Raw genomic sequence first — 14,086 nt, 5'->3', positions numbered from 1 at the left:
GTCGGTCAAGCAAATCTGTCTCCTGACGGTATTAAATCTTGTCTGTTCATCCGTACTTGCAGTCTACTGTGATGACTGGCATAGAGTTTTGTATTGTTTTGTTTTGTTTTTGGCTGGGCCACGCAGCTTGCGGTATCTTAGTTCCCCAACCAGGGATCGAACACGGCCCCCCCCGCCCCCCCATCAGTGGAAGTGTGGAGTCCTAACCACTGGACCACCAGGGAATTCCCTGGCATAGTGTTTTATTAATTCTTTTATTGAAGAGGAAGTTAAATGACTTGCTAGATCTAAAGGAAGTCAGTGGCCTTAGTAAGATGCTATAGACTATCTAACTTTCTGTCTCCTAGAGCTAGCTTCAAAAAAGAAGTAGAATATATTTGATTTTTAGGTGTAATTTAGACTTTGCAAAGGGACCAGGATTAGTGTCTGCTTCTGCATGGCTCTCCAGGTCTGTTTCTTTATCTTCAAAGTGTGAAAGATAATAGTACCTAATTCATAGGACTGTTTTGAGGAATAAATAAAATAATACATTAAAAATACTTAGCACTGGGACTTCCCTGGTGGCGCAGTGGATAAGAATCCACCTGCCAATGCAGGGGACATGGGTTCGAGCCCTGGTCCGGGAAGATCCCACATGCCGCGGAGCCACTAAGCCCGTGTGCCACAACTACTGAAGCCCGCGTGCCTAGAGCCAGTGCTCTGCAACAAGAGAAGCCACTGCAATGAGAAGCCTGCGCACTACAATGAAGAGTAGCCCGTGCTCGCCGTAGCTAGAGAAAGCCCGTGCACAGCAACAAAGACCCAACGCAGCCAAAAATAAATAAATAAATAAATAATTTAAAAAAAAAAACATATACTGAAAACTCATTATATTCCAGACACAGTGCTAAGTTTTTTTTTTTTTTTAATCAGTGATAATTCTGTCTTACCTTTGGTCAAACCATATAACCTCCCTGGACTAACTACTAGTCCTTATCTATGAAATGAAAGATTGAGGCTAGATAGTGCTGAATTCCCTTCAGCATTATTTCTGAAAATGCAAGACTGTAATGTAGTCCCTATTTAACTACACTTTATTAAGTAATTAATAAATATGAAAAATTGTTTAAACTCACTATATTAAGTAATTAATAAACATGAAAAATTATTTAGAAATTGTTTAAAGTCATCAAAACCATAAATTAAATCAAGAGGCCAATTTACCTATCAAATTAGCAAATGTTTTTAACTTTTAATATTCCTTTTTTATTGAAGTATAGTTGATTTACAATATTATATTAGTTATTACAAGATAATGACTATAATTCCCTGTGCTATACAATATATCCTTGTTGCTTATATCTTTTTTAAATAATTTAATTTATTTATTTATGCAGCAGGTTCTTATTAGTCATCAGTTTTTTTTTTTTTTTTTTTCCTTGCGGTACGCGGGCCTCTCACTGTTGTGGCCTCTCCCGTTGCGGAGCACAGACTCCGGACGCGCAGGCTCAGCGGCCATGGCTCACGGGCCCAGCCGCTCCGCGGCATGTGGGATCTTCCCAAACCGGGGCACGAACCCGTGTCCCCTGCATCGGCAGGCGGACTCTCAACCACTGCGCCACCAGGGAAGCCCAGTCATCAGTTTTATACACATCAGTGTATACATGTCAATCCCAATCACCCGATTCAGCACACCACCATCCCCACCCCCCACCGCTTTCCCCCCTTGCTGTCCATACATTGTTTTCTACATCTGTGTCTCAACTTCTGCCCTGCAAACCGGTTCATCTGTACTATTTTTCTAGGTTCCACATACATGCGTTAATATACGATATTTGCTTTTCTCTTTCTGACTTCACTCTGTATGACAGTCTCTAGATCCATCCACGTCTCAACAAATGACTCAATTTTATTCCTTTTTATGGCTAATATTCCACTGTATATATGTACCACAACTTCTTTATTCGTCTGTCGATGGGCATTTAGGTTGCTTCCATGACCTGGCTATTGTAAATAGTGCTGCAGTGAACATTGGGGTGCGTGTGTCTTTTTGAATTATGGTTTTCTCTGGGTATATACCCAGTAGTGGGATTGCTGGGTCATATGGTAATTCTATTTTTAGTTTTTTAAGGAACCTCCATACTGTTCTCCATAGTGGCTGTATCAATTTACATTCCCACCAACAGTGCAAGAGGGTTCCCTTTTCTCCACACCCTCTCCAGCATTTGTTGTTTATAGATTATTCATTTATTTATTTTTTGGTCACATTGGGTCTTCATTGCTGCACACGGGCTTTCTCTAGTTGCAGTGAGCGGGGGCTACTCTTCCTTGCAGTGCACGGGTTTCTCATTGTGGTGGCTTCTCTTGTTGTGGAGCATGGGTTCTAGGCATGCGGGCCTCAGTAGTTGTGGCTCGCGGGCTCTAGAGCTCAGGCTCAGTAGTTGTGGCAAGTCCCCAGTATATGGTTTTAAAGAGAAAAAAAAAAATCCCCACATGCATGGGGGTCTGTGCTCTGCCTTTTTCTTATCCTTTGGGTATTTCAGTCTCCTCAGGTCCTCTGTGGACTATGTGTGGCATTAAGGATGGCATGTCCACCTGCAGTCAGTGTGGGCAGCATCTAGAAACCTGTGCTTTCCCTAAGGTAGAATTAATTGGTTCCAAATAGCCCCAAGGACTAGATACATGGAAAAGATGAGATTGACATGGTTTTATAAGGATTTTCTCTTTACATGCTTTTTTTTCTCATGTTTTTTTTAACAGTGCCTTTGAGGATGAGACCATGAAGCTTCGGCAGCTGAAACTGGATAATCAGGTGAGCAGAGTCTCCTCTCTTGAAAGGCGAGGACAGCTATACTGACCATGAAGCTGATGGTCTGGACTTCGGGCTCTGGCCAGACCCACATGCCTTGAGGACATCAGCATTAAAACTGGCCTTGGATTTACAATCACTGAAGCTCCCTTGGCAGCTGTCATAAGAATTAGGAAAACGTTAGTGTTGTATTTCTGTGTAGTTAATTTGATCCTGCTGCCTTAAACACCTCTCTGCACTGTAATTTCATGTAGCTACAAGACCTTTTCCTTATCTTAAAGTGCAAATCTGAAAATGGTACTGTGCTGCTTAAAAGCCTCTGTTGTCTACAGAATACTTTTCTTCACAGCACTGGTCCCACTTTTCACTTACGCATTATTATTATCTTTTTTTTGCACTGATTTGACTTATGTTCATTTCCTCCATTAGACTAAGCTCCATGAGAACAGGAACTGAGTCTGTTAATGATGACCATTGTATCAGAAGTTCCTGGCCTAGGGCTGGGCCCATAGTAATCCTTCATTAAATGTTTGAATGAAGGAAGGAATAAATAAACAGTTTTGTACTGTTACATGATGTGATCATAATGATTAGTCAGTTTAAAACCTACACCCAACATATATTACTTCCATATGAATGTTTTCTAATTCAGGAAATTCCGTAGGTCCAGGCTGTGATGCAGGATCCTTAACAGTCAGTGTCTAGAGTGGTGGGTGACTAAAAATACCTCCAAAGTTTTGTCTTGCTTTTTTATGTTGCTGTTGGACCTTGTAACAGGACTTGGAGTGTAGTAAATTACTTTAAAGGTGGAATCACTACAAACTAGTTATGAGGTCTCCACGGGGACGCGCCTGGGACCATCTGGCCTCCAGGGCCCCTCCCAAGCCCTTGGTGTCCATGGTGCCTCTGTGGGGCCTGTCACCAAGTCCACCGCCTCTCAGGCCACCACCTGGGAGGCCTTCTCATGTGCGCCTGGAACGGAGCGTGGCCCAGTGGTCTTCAGGGACCCTCCGCTTCAAGGTGACGGCAGTCGCCTTGGTGGTCAGCACCACTCACCCTGCTCTGCCCACTGCCCTCCTCCCTGGCTGGGCTCGGCCTCCCGGGCCTGGATCATGGCCTCAGCCTCACCGCCTCTGGACGAGGCTCGGTGGTGGTGCGCGCTGTTCGCCCTGCCCACCTCCAGGTGTCCTGGCCCAGGGAGCCCGGCAGTAGCAGCTTCACGGACAGGCAGGCTCTCTCACAACCACTGCTGGCATCCTTTAAGGAGACCGGGGCACATTTTAAGCAAATCTGGCGTTGCACAGCAGGGTAGGAAGCGGCCACAAACGTCTCAGCAGTTGCAGGAGGCTGCCTGCATCTCCCTGCGCAGGGCGTGTGGCCTCTAAGCAGAGGAGCCAGCTCGGGTTGTGCACCTGATTGCGTAAAACTGCTGCCGAGCCTGTGAAACAAACAATTCTTCCTAGTACTGAGAAAACAGATAAACACAGGAAGGAAATGAATCTGGGATTGTGAGGGAGATCCTGATTAGATAGAGGTTTATCAGCGGGGGGGGGGGGGGGGGGGGGCGCCCCTGCCCAAGAGCAGAATAATTTCGATGAGCCCTTTATCTTTTACATTCCATTGCATGGCAGACTGTATTTAGGGAGACACACCACAGATTTTAGATTTTTGTTTAGATCTTTGATTTATTTTTATAAGGCTCAGGGGTACATCCCTTACTAACGTGAAATGAAATCTATGGTCATCTACCAAGTAATGAAATAAGACGTAAGATTTAAATTTTGTGTAGTTTTTGAGTTTTGTGTATAGGTAAATTTTCTGGATTTTTAAAAAGACGGCCCAGCTATTTTGTAATTTTTATTCTTTTCAGTGAGAATGCTGCATGTGGTGTGGTATGTGTGTGGTGTTTTGGGATTTGGGGATTTTGTGAGCCTTTCTGTAGTACAAACATTTTTAAGTTATGGTTTTACATAGTTAATAAAAGCATATGAAGGACTTTCCTGGCAATCCAGTGGTTAGGACTCAGTGCTTCCACTGCAGGGGGCACAGGTTCTACCCCTGGTCGGGGAACTAGGATCCCGCCTGCCGCATGGCCAAAAAAATAAAAAAAATAATAAAATAAGAAGAATTCAAATAATACAAAAAAGGTATTTGGTGAAAAGTCTTTCTCCCTCTACTTGGCTAGTTCTTTACCAGAGATAGTCAGTGAATATAAAGACGTAAAATTTTATGGGAATTTTTAAAGATTCAAAGCGATCTCTTTGGACCTGATGTATACATTTTGTTGCTAAATAGTGTATGAGAATCCTATGAGAGCCCTGAAATGCTGCCGTGAACAGAAGAGCAGGGGGTCAGGGACTTCACCGTCAGACAGCCTATAGCAGGAAAGGCAGCGCCACATACTGAATACAGCGCTGGGCCCGGAAGCAGACTTTGGTTCCCGTTCTAGCTGCGCCTTTAATTAGCGGTGTGATTTTAAGGAAGGTCCTCAAACTCTGTGAACCCCAGTTATTTCGTGTGTGGAGCGAGGTCAGACTGGGTAAAATAACAGGTTGTTGGGGAGGATCTTAGAGTGTGGGAGTTAGGGCTGGGGTGGATGGCGGTGCCTTGAGGAGGGCTCGGTAGCTCTCACTGTGGCCTCCAGGCTGGCAGCCTCTTGGTGGGAGGCTCACAGTCCAGGCCATGCCAGTCCCCACCCCCCACCCCCCCACCTCTGAGGGGTACGGAGCATTCCCATCCGTGACAGCGAGTGTCAGTGGAGTTGGGAGGGGCTGGGGACCCTCCCTCTCCCCACCCCGCCTGCGGTGTGGGAATTCTGCTGTGGGAATGTCCCTGTGGTTGAGAGTTACTGGTCTGAGCTTGAGAAGCAGTTTGCTGAGAGCAACCAGAGTTAATCAGTCTCGTGAGGATTGGTTCATACTAACCAGTATCATAAGCAGTGAATCTAAGTCGGGATTAATTTATTAATTGCTAGTGAACCATATACCAGAATCATCAGGTCATCGGTTTCCCATTAGAAGAGTCTGGTGAGTTCGAAATCAGAGCAAGTGGAGTTTGTAAAATGAGCTTTATTGTAAATATCATTGTGTGATGGTGTAATTAATTCACCTCTACTAAAGGGATGTACCTGCCCAGAATGAGATACATGATATCTGGCCAGGACACTCCCTGCCTTGGATCATTCGTACTAGAGACTCAGGGTGAATCCTGTTCTTCAGTTCTACTTACCTTATTTCCACAGAGACCACTTCCCTTCTCTCAGTGTATTCTTTTATCATCCACTACAGTGTTATTGATTTGATTAAATTCACTTCCTTCATATCTATGCTGTTTTTCTGATAGTTCATCTTAGAATTGAATGTGTAAAAACCCTAGACTTTCAGATAATTTACACATGGCTGTTTTTGTCCTATACAGATTTTTGAACAGATTTATTGAAATGTAATTCACATATTATTAATGCTCAGTTACAGTGTACAAATGATTTTTAAATCTTGTGTAAGTGGAACCATACAATATACAGTCTTTTGTGCCTGGCTTCTTTGGCTTAGCAAAGGGCTCACCCATGTTGTAGCATGTATCAGGAATTCATTCCTTTTTACTATTGAATACATTCTGTTTTGTGGACAGACCATGTTTCTCCATTCATCAGTTGATGGACATTTGGGATGTTTCCACATTACAAATTATGCTTCTCTGAGCATCTGTGTACAAGTTTTTGTGTGGAAGTGTTTTCATTTCTCTTGGGTGATCTACCCAAGTATAGGTATACCAAGATATACGTAATATGCCTTGGGTAACAGGAGTGGCTTTGCAGGTCATATGGTAACTCTGTGTTGAACATTTCAAGGGACCGCCAGACTGTTTTCCACAGTCACTGACCATTTTACACTCCCACCAGCAGTGTATAAGGCTTCCAGTTTCCCCACTTTCCTGCCAGTACTTATTATTGTCTGTCTTTGATTAGAGCCATTTCAGTGAGTCTGAGGTAGAGTCTCATTATAGTCTTGATTTGCGTTTCCCTAATGACTAGTGATGTTGAGCACTTTTAGTGGCCATCTGTATGTTCTCTTTGGAGAAATGTCCATCTAGATCCTTTGCCCGTTTTTAAACTGGGTTACTTTCTTTTTGGTTTTGAGTTGTAAGAGTTCTTTATATAGTGTAGATCCAAGTTCTTTATCAGAAATATTATTTGTAAACATTTTCTCCAATTCTGAGCGTTGTCTTTTTACTTTTTTGATGGTATCATCTTCAGCCCAAAAGTTTTATCTATTTTTTCTTTTGTCACTTGCACTTGGAGTGTCATCTAAGAAACCATTGCCTAAACGAGGTTACAAAGACTTGCTCCTGTGTTGTTTTCTAAGAGTTTTACACTTGCCATGATCTGTTTTGAGTTAATCTTTTTATATGGTATGAGGCAGGGTCCAAAATCACTCTTTTGCACGTGGATATCCAGTTGTCCCACCACTATTTATTCCCACTGAGTATATTTTCTTTTATTTTTACTACTGTCACTAGATACTCATATTTTCGGGCTATGTGACACCTTAGCTACCTCCAGAGTGTAAAGAGTTTCAGATTGTTTCAGGGATGTTACTCAGACAGGAATGCACATTAGGTGGAGAATGTTTATGCCATCTGGCAGTCAGTGGATCAGAGTGTAGCACAGTCCCTTTGGGCTGGGTCCCCATCTATGGATAGTACCCTTCGAAGGGAGGCAGCCATCAGTGCGTCAAATCGGTCCTTGAAGAAGTCTGATTCAGGGACTCCTGGCGGTCCGGGGGTTAGGACTCGGCTCTTCCACTGCAGGGGCCCGGGTTCCACCCCTGGTCAGGGAACTAGGATACCCAGAGCCGTTTGGTGTGGCCAAAAAAAAAGTCAAATTTTGGGCTTCCCTGGTGGCGCACTGGTTGGGAGTCTGCCTGCCGATGCGGGGGACGCAGGTTCGTGCCCCGGTCCAGGAGGATCCCACATGCCGCGGAGCGGCTGGACCCGTGAGCCATGGCCGCTGAGCCTGCGCGTCCGGGGCCTGTGCTCCGCAACAGGAAAAAAAAAAAAGTCCAATTTTAAACTTTTAGTTTCATCCTCCCATGATCTCTGTTTGTGTGCCAGGAAGGTTGATTATTTTTAGCCAAATGGATAGACCTCTGGCAACCATTGTGATCTTGGTGGTTGTACCTGCGGTTATGCAGTCCATTCCAAGAATGTCATAAAGTAACCAACCCATTATCTCTGGGAGTCCTTAGAAAATTGAGAATCAGTGGAGTCTCAAGCTATCATTAATTTGAGGCTTGCATGGGATTTATTATTTTATTGGATAGAGAGTCCTTCGATGGAACCCCCCCCCGAAGATAATCTCCTTTATTTCCTCATTTATTTTGGTATTACCATTCAATATTTTGCTTCAGGGAATGATAGTAGGACCTACCACCAGATTCTGGAGAAGATGGATTCTTTGAGTTATTGCTCAGTTTCCAGGGAGCTGGGAAATTTAAAGGTTTAGTTTATGTGATACTTAAAAGTCCTGAAGTCAACATTTTTCATTGTATTTAGGCATCAAACAGTCACCTTTGGCTCTTTTTCTGACTGCCCTGACCTTCCCCTTACAAAGGTAGGGAGTCCTTTGTTTACATAGCCTCATCTAAAGCACTCTTAGCTTTTCAGGGAGGGTAAAGCATAAATAAGTTGACACCATTACATTGAAACTCAACCACATCTCTCCTCCTCCGTCCGAGTTATGTGAGGCTGATTAGAATGCTAAGTGAGGTGGCAGCTTTGACCAAGATGGCAGTTGGCCCTTTTGTGGGGTTTTTTCTTATTTACAAACTTGGACAATAGGAGGGTGTGTTCAGTGCAGTAATATAGCAGCTGTGTCCCTGAGGTTCACAGTTTGAATCTAGAGTTGTTTTTTCTTAAGTTGTTGATCTGAATGGGTGTGACTAGCGTTGACTTGGTTAGAGAAGAGCTTCACCAGACACCGTAATAGGATCACTGTGGCCACAGATCTAGTCTACCCTTTGCAGGTCTCAGAACCTGGTTTTGTCAGTGAGCCCAGATGTAACATCTAGCTCTTTGGTTCCCCTTTTCTAGACCACAGGCAGCATAGTCCTCTGGAACAGATGCACACCAGTCAAACTTACAGCACTCAGTCATGAAGCCAGATGCCAGTTTACTCATTTACAGTGAGGACTCTGTACTCGTGCAGTGTGTATTCATTGCTACTGTTTATGATGCTCTGTTCTTGGGAAGAACAAGAAGTTAGACTGAAAGTGAGAAGGCTGATTGGTAAGCAAGGAGTCAGAGGAAAGAGAAGGAGATAGTCCTGAGGGCTCACTCAACAAGACCATGAAGAAGCCTTGGATAGTTTCCTGTCCTCAGAGAGAGGGAGCTTTCCCAGTAGATAGGGTGCGCTTGTCTGCCAGAGTCGGTATCTCTCTTTCTCGGACACGATGGACATATTCTGTCAGATTCTTGCTCTTTGGCCGCTTTTTTCTAGACCACAAGCAGAATGCTCCTTTTCTGTACAACAGTTTTTTCTTTACATATCTTAATAAAGTGGATTCGCTGTAGCTCGTGTTCTTGTTTCATCAGTTGTTTCACAGTTATTTTATTTCACTTTTTTGGTCGTACCACGCGGCATACAGGATCTTAGTTTCTGGACCAGGGATCAAACCTGTGCCCCTGCAGTGGGAGAGCGGAGTGTTAACCACTGGACCGCCAGGGAAGTCCCAGTTGTTTCACAGTTATGAGACTATTTGAGACTAAATAGCTGTGGCCACATGGATAATATGCGACAGTTTCTCATGTCTTTATACTTCATGTTTACCATCTCTTTGAGGCAGTTAGTTTACTTCTTATCCATTATACAGACTTCTTAGTTGCTAGAAGAATCTTATCAGCAAGTTCCAGGGGGAGAACCTCGTTATAACCTCCTGTGTTTAGTGTTCCTGGGACATTAAGGTCCACCTGTGCGTATTAATTTATGGATCTCAAAATAACCTCAAAAACCCGAATTATTCTTTCCCAACTTGCTCTAAGCTCTCTTTTCATTCTTGACAGTATAGTCCCTTTGGCATATTATTTTAGCATCCCTAGTCTTTTTCCTTATGCACAAGGTTGGGTAAAAAAGAATAGGTATATTTCTTCTGTCTTCTGAATTTATCTGCAAGCTTTCATCAGGCCAGTTTTGGAAAAAAATGGTTCCTTTCCTACTAATAGTCTCACCCCTTAGATTAACTCTTCTTCCTAGTGGCACTTTTTAAAAGCAGTATCAATGAAAAAAGTAAACAGTTGGCTTTTTGCCTGAGAAACAGTAAAGTAGGTTATATATCTTTGATTTTAAATCATGGCTTAATTTTTTAGCTTGGGGCTTGACACTCTCCTGTTCTGAGACGTCCCAGATCCATAGTTAATTTCTATGTATTATAAGCTCTTATTTGCCAAGGCTTAAAAATAATATATATGCTGGTACCTTCCTTTTCATCTCATTGGATTTTTTTCTGATAGTCTCTCATGCTTTTTTCCTGACTTCCTGCTACCCTACTCTTCTTTCTTGCTTTTATCCATAGAGTTGATTGTTTTTTAATTGGAATTTTCCAACTGCCATTTTTTTCCCATCTTATCCTTGGCGCTAATTTTTTGGATTATTAATTTTGTAAAAATGAGCAAGAAAGCAAAACTTACTGCTTTTTAGCTGATTAAAACATGAAAATAGGGCTTCCCTGGTGGCGCAGTGGTTGAGAGTCTGCCTGCCGATGCAGGGGACATGGGTTCGTGCCTCGGTCCAGGAAGATCCCACATGCCGCGGAGCGGCTGGGCCCGTGAGCCATGGCCACCGCTGAGCCTGCGCATCCGGAGCCTGTGCTCCGCAACGGGAGAGGCCACAGCAGTGAGAGGCCCGCGTACCGCAAAAAAAACAAAAACAAAAACATGAAAATAGTTTGGGGTTTAGAGGATAATAAGTTTTTTTTAATTTTTAATTTTATATTGGAGTATAGTCAATTAATAATGTTGTGTTAGTTTAAGGTGTACAGCAAAATGATTAAGTTATACATATACATGTGTCTATTCTTTTTCAAATTCTTTTCCCATTTAGGTTATAACAGAATATTGAGCAGAGTTCCCTGTGCTATACAGTAGGTCCTTGTTGGTTATCTATTTTAAATATGAGTAGTGTGTATATGTCAATCCCAAACTCCCATTCTATCCTTCCCCCCAACCCCAGTCCTTCCCCTTTGGTAACCACAAGTTCATTCTCTGTGAGTCTATTTCTGTTTTGTAAATAAGTTCATTTGTATCATTGTTTTTTAGATTCCACATACAAGCTATATCATATGATGCTTGTCTTGCTCTGACTTCACTTAGTATGATCATCTCTAGGTCCATCCATGTTGCTGTAAATGGCATTATTTCATTCTTTTTTATGGCTGAGTAATATTCCACTGTATATATGTACCACATCTTCTTTACCCATTCATCTGTCGATGGACACTTAGGTGGCTTCCATGTCTTGGCTATTGTAAACAGCGCTGCAATGAACATTGAGGTGCATGTATTCTTTCGAGCCACGTTTTTCTCCAAATATATGCCCAGGAGTGGGATTGCAGGATCATATGGTAGTTCTATTTTTAATTTTTTAAGGAACCTCCATACTGTTCTCCATAGTGGCTGCACCAATTTACATTCCCATCAACGGTGCAGGAGGGTCCCCTTTTCTCCACACCCGGTGGATAACAAGTTTTTTTTGTTTTTGATAACAAGTTTTATCTTTTTCTTCCAGTTACAAAAGTAAGAAAATTTAGAAAACTAGGAAAAGGAAAAATAATCATCCATATTCTACCACCCAGAGAAATCACCATTCCTTCATCTTTTCTCCTATTCATATGTGTTCATATATTTTAAACTTGATTGTGCTTTGATCATAATATGTTAATTACTATATCTTTTTAATATACTTAGATCATGGTCTCAGCTTTGCTAGAAATACATTTGGATAATTTTAGATCTTTTATAGGTGTTCAGTAAATATTTATTAAATGAAGTGAATGAATCCTTACCTCTCTCTGTGTCTCAATTTTCCCATTTCTTAAGTGGGAAAATTTAATTTACAAGAGGTTTTGTAAGGATCCATGAAAGACTGTATGTGTTGAAGTAGCTAGATCGCATCATCACCCTCCTGGCTGTACTATCACAATTTTCCCCAGAGAGCGCTGCTGGAGAAGAAGCAGAGAAAGAAGCGCCTGGAGCCACTCATGGTGCAGCCGAACCCAGAAGCCCGGCCACGTCGGTCAAAGCCGAGGGGAAGCGAGGAGCGCGCTCCGCTGGTGGAGCCTCAGGCCCCGCGCAGCGGCGTCATCCTGCACGGTGTGTACTCAGGCAGCATCTCTGCCTGCTGCTGCGTGGTTTTCACAAACCTGGGGGAGGCAGGAGGACTCTCAGGTGGACCAAAGGGACAATATTAGCATCGTTACCAGGTACCTTCGTTTATCTTTATAATCCCATTCAGGGCCTTTGAGTTGGAATAAAAGCAGTGGTCTGATCAGTGGAGGATACCTTAAAGTTCACAGCCGTCCTGGAACTGTTGTTTTAGATGCAAAATGAAAGTGTCCGGAACTGCCCACTTGAGGAGCTTCCAGGCTTGACTGTTGCCTCCTGGCAGAGTTAACCATGAAGCCAGGAGCAGGTAGAGAGCATGCATTCTTCCAGTAGCCGGACTCAGAGGGACATCTGAGTCAGCGACGGGGTAAAGGAGGAACCAGGTTAAACAACTCTAAAACTAGCCCCCTCGGCTCCTGGTTTGGACGAGATCTGGATGGACTTCGGAGGACCTACTTGGCTTTCAGTCTCATTCTTAAGTTTCTAAAACACAGCATCAGGTACATTTACTTTAGTGGCAGTCAGGGCGTGTTGATAAAATGACCACCAGATCGTAGAATGGATTCCGCTGTTAACAGATGTCCTCGTGGATGTTAAAGAAGGAGTGAAACGGTTTGGCGCTTCTTAGATCACATACACCAAAACCATCCGGCCAAATAGTGGACAACGCTTTCTTCTTTCTTCTTTCTGTTGGGCCCCTAGGCATTGATGGTCCCGCTGCCTTCCTGAAGCCAGATGCTCAGGACGTGGAGACCAGACCTCACGTCCTCTCAGTAGGATCTCCTGCCGCGGAGGAGGATGCTGAAGGAGGTGCTGATGGAGATGGCACCTGGGACCCTGCTTCCAAGCCAGATCTCCAGGAGATTCTCCAGAAACATGGTGAGCATTGCTGACAGTTTTCAGGCAGTGAGTTAGTTACATAAAATATAAAACAGGGAATTCTCTGGCGGTCCAGTGGTTAGGACTCTGCGCTTTCACTGCCAAGGGCCCAGGTTTGATCCCTGGTCGGGGAGCTAAGATCCCACAAGCTGCACGATGCAGCCAAAATACATATATAAATATATGTGTGTGTGTGTGTGTGTGTGTGTGTGTGTGTAATGTCAGCAGCATTAGCTACTATTACGGCTATTTCCTTCCTTTTGACATTTTATTTTTGTCATCCCCACCCTGTTCCTTTGAGTTGCCCCTCAGCACCCTACCCTGCCTCTGTTTCACGGTTTATATTCCTCTAGTGATAAGGGAGAGATAAATAGCCAGCTTAGTGGAAACACAGATTGGATCAGAATATCCTTAAACTAATAATACTTTTTCCATGAGAGCCTGCTTTCTGCCAGTTGGAGTTATTCTCATAAATATTCCTGTACGTTTCAGAGGTCCTCTGTAGTCTTCTCCTTCCTAGAAAACTAATTTTATAGCGAGAAGGAATTAAGCATCCCCTTTTCAGATGAGAAGACTGACGGCCAGTAATGCCTGGATGTTTGCTGGGAACCTGCTTTGTCATAGGCATTGCTGGGTACTGGGATATGTGAGTCAGGAGGTTCTACCACAGACTGGCAGGATAGATGCACATTCAAATGGATTCGTATATTCATTCATTTAGAAAACACGATTGAGGATACGCTATATATCAGGCCTTGTTCTAGGCACTTAGGATACAATTGTGAACGAGGTTCCTGCCCTCATGGAGCAATTATTCTGATTGAGGCTTCGTGCACCTAAATTGAGGCTTCATGGACCTAAATAGCCAAGGGAGTGTGGAGAGGGGTGCCCAACCAGAGTTGATCCAGAGGTGACATCTAAGCCAGAGTGTGATGCGGGAAGACGAGCTGGCAGCTCAGAAGGGCTGGAGTGCGGAGCGCGAGGTGACAGGTGGGAAGGGGCCTGGAGAGACGTGGGCTGGAGGGGTGGGCGGGCTCCGATTAC

General features: G+C 43.6%; 1 protein-coding gene across 5 annotated transcripts in view; it reads left to right on the top strand.

Annotated features, from left to right (window-relative positions):
* TULP3 (TUB like protein 3) overlaps positions 1–14,086 on the top strand; it is a 42,948-nt gene that overhangs the window by 15,827 nt on the left and 13,035 nt on the right. For 4 of the 5 annotated variants that reach the window (XM_030834700.2, XM_030834702.2, XM_060306459.1 and 1 more), the window contains 3 exons: positions 2,740–2,791; positions 11,992–12,151; positions 12,866–13,042. In XM_030834700.2, coding sequence (XP_030690560.1) covers positions 2,740–2,791; positions 11,992–12,151; positions 12,866–13,042 — 389 coding nt within the window. Of the gene's footprint in view, positions 1–2,739; positions 2,792–10,883; positions 10,924–11,991; positions 12,152–12,865; positions 13,043–14,086 lie in introns of those variants that run through there. The other variant, XM_060306461.1, reaches the window with a different exon arrangement.

Source organism: Globicephala melas, chromosome 10, assembly GCF_963455315.2.
Source record: "Globicephala melas chromosome 10, mGloMel1.2, whole genome shotgun sequence".
Lineage (NCBI taxonomy): Eukaryota > Metazoa > Chordata > Mammalia > Artiodactyla > Delphinidae > Globicephala > Globicephala melas.
This window is presented reverse-complemented; position numbering and strand designations above follow the sequence as displayed.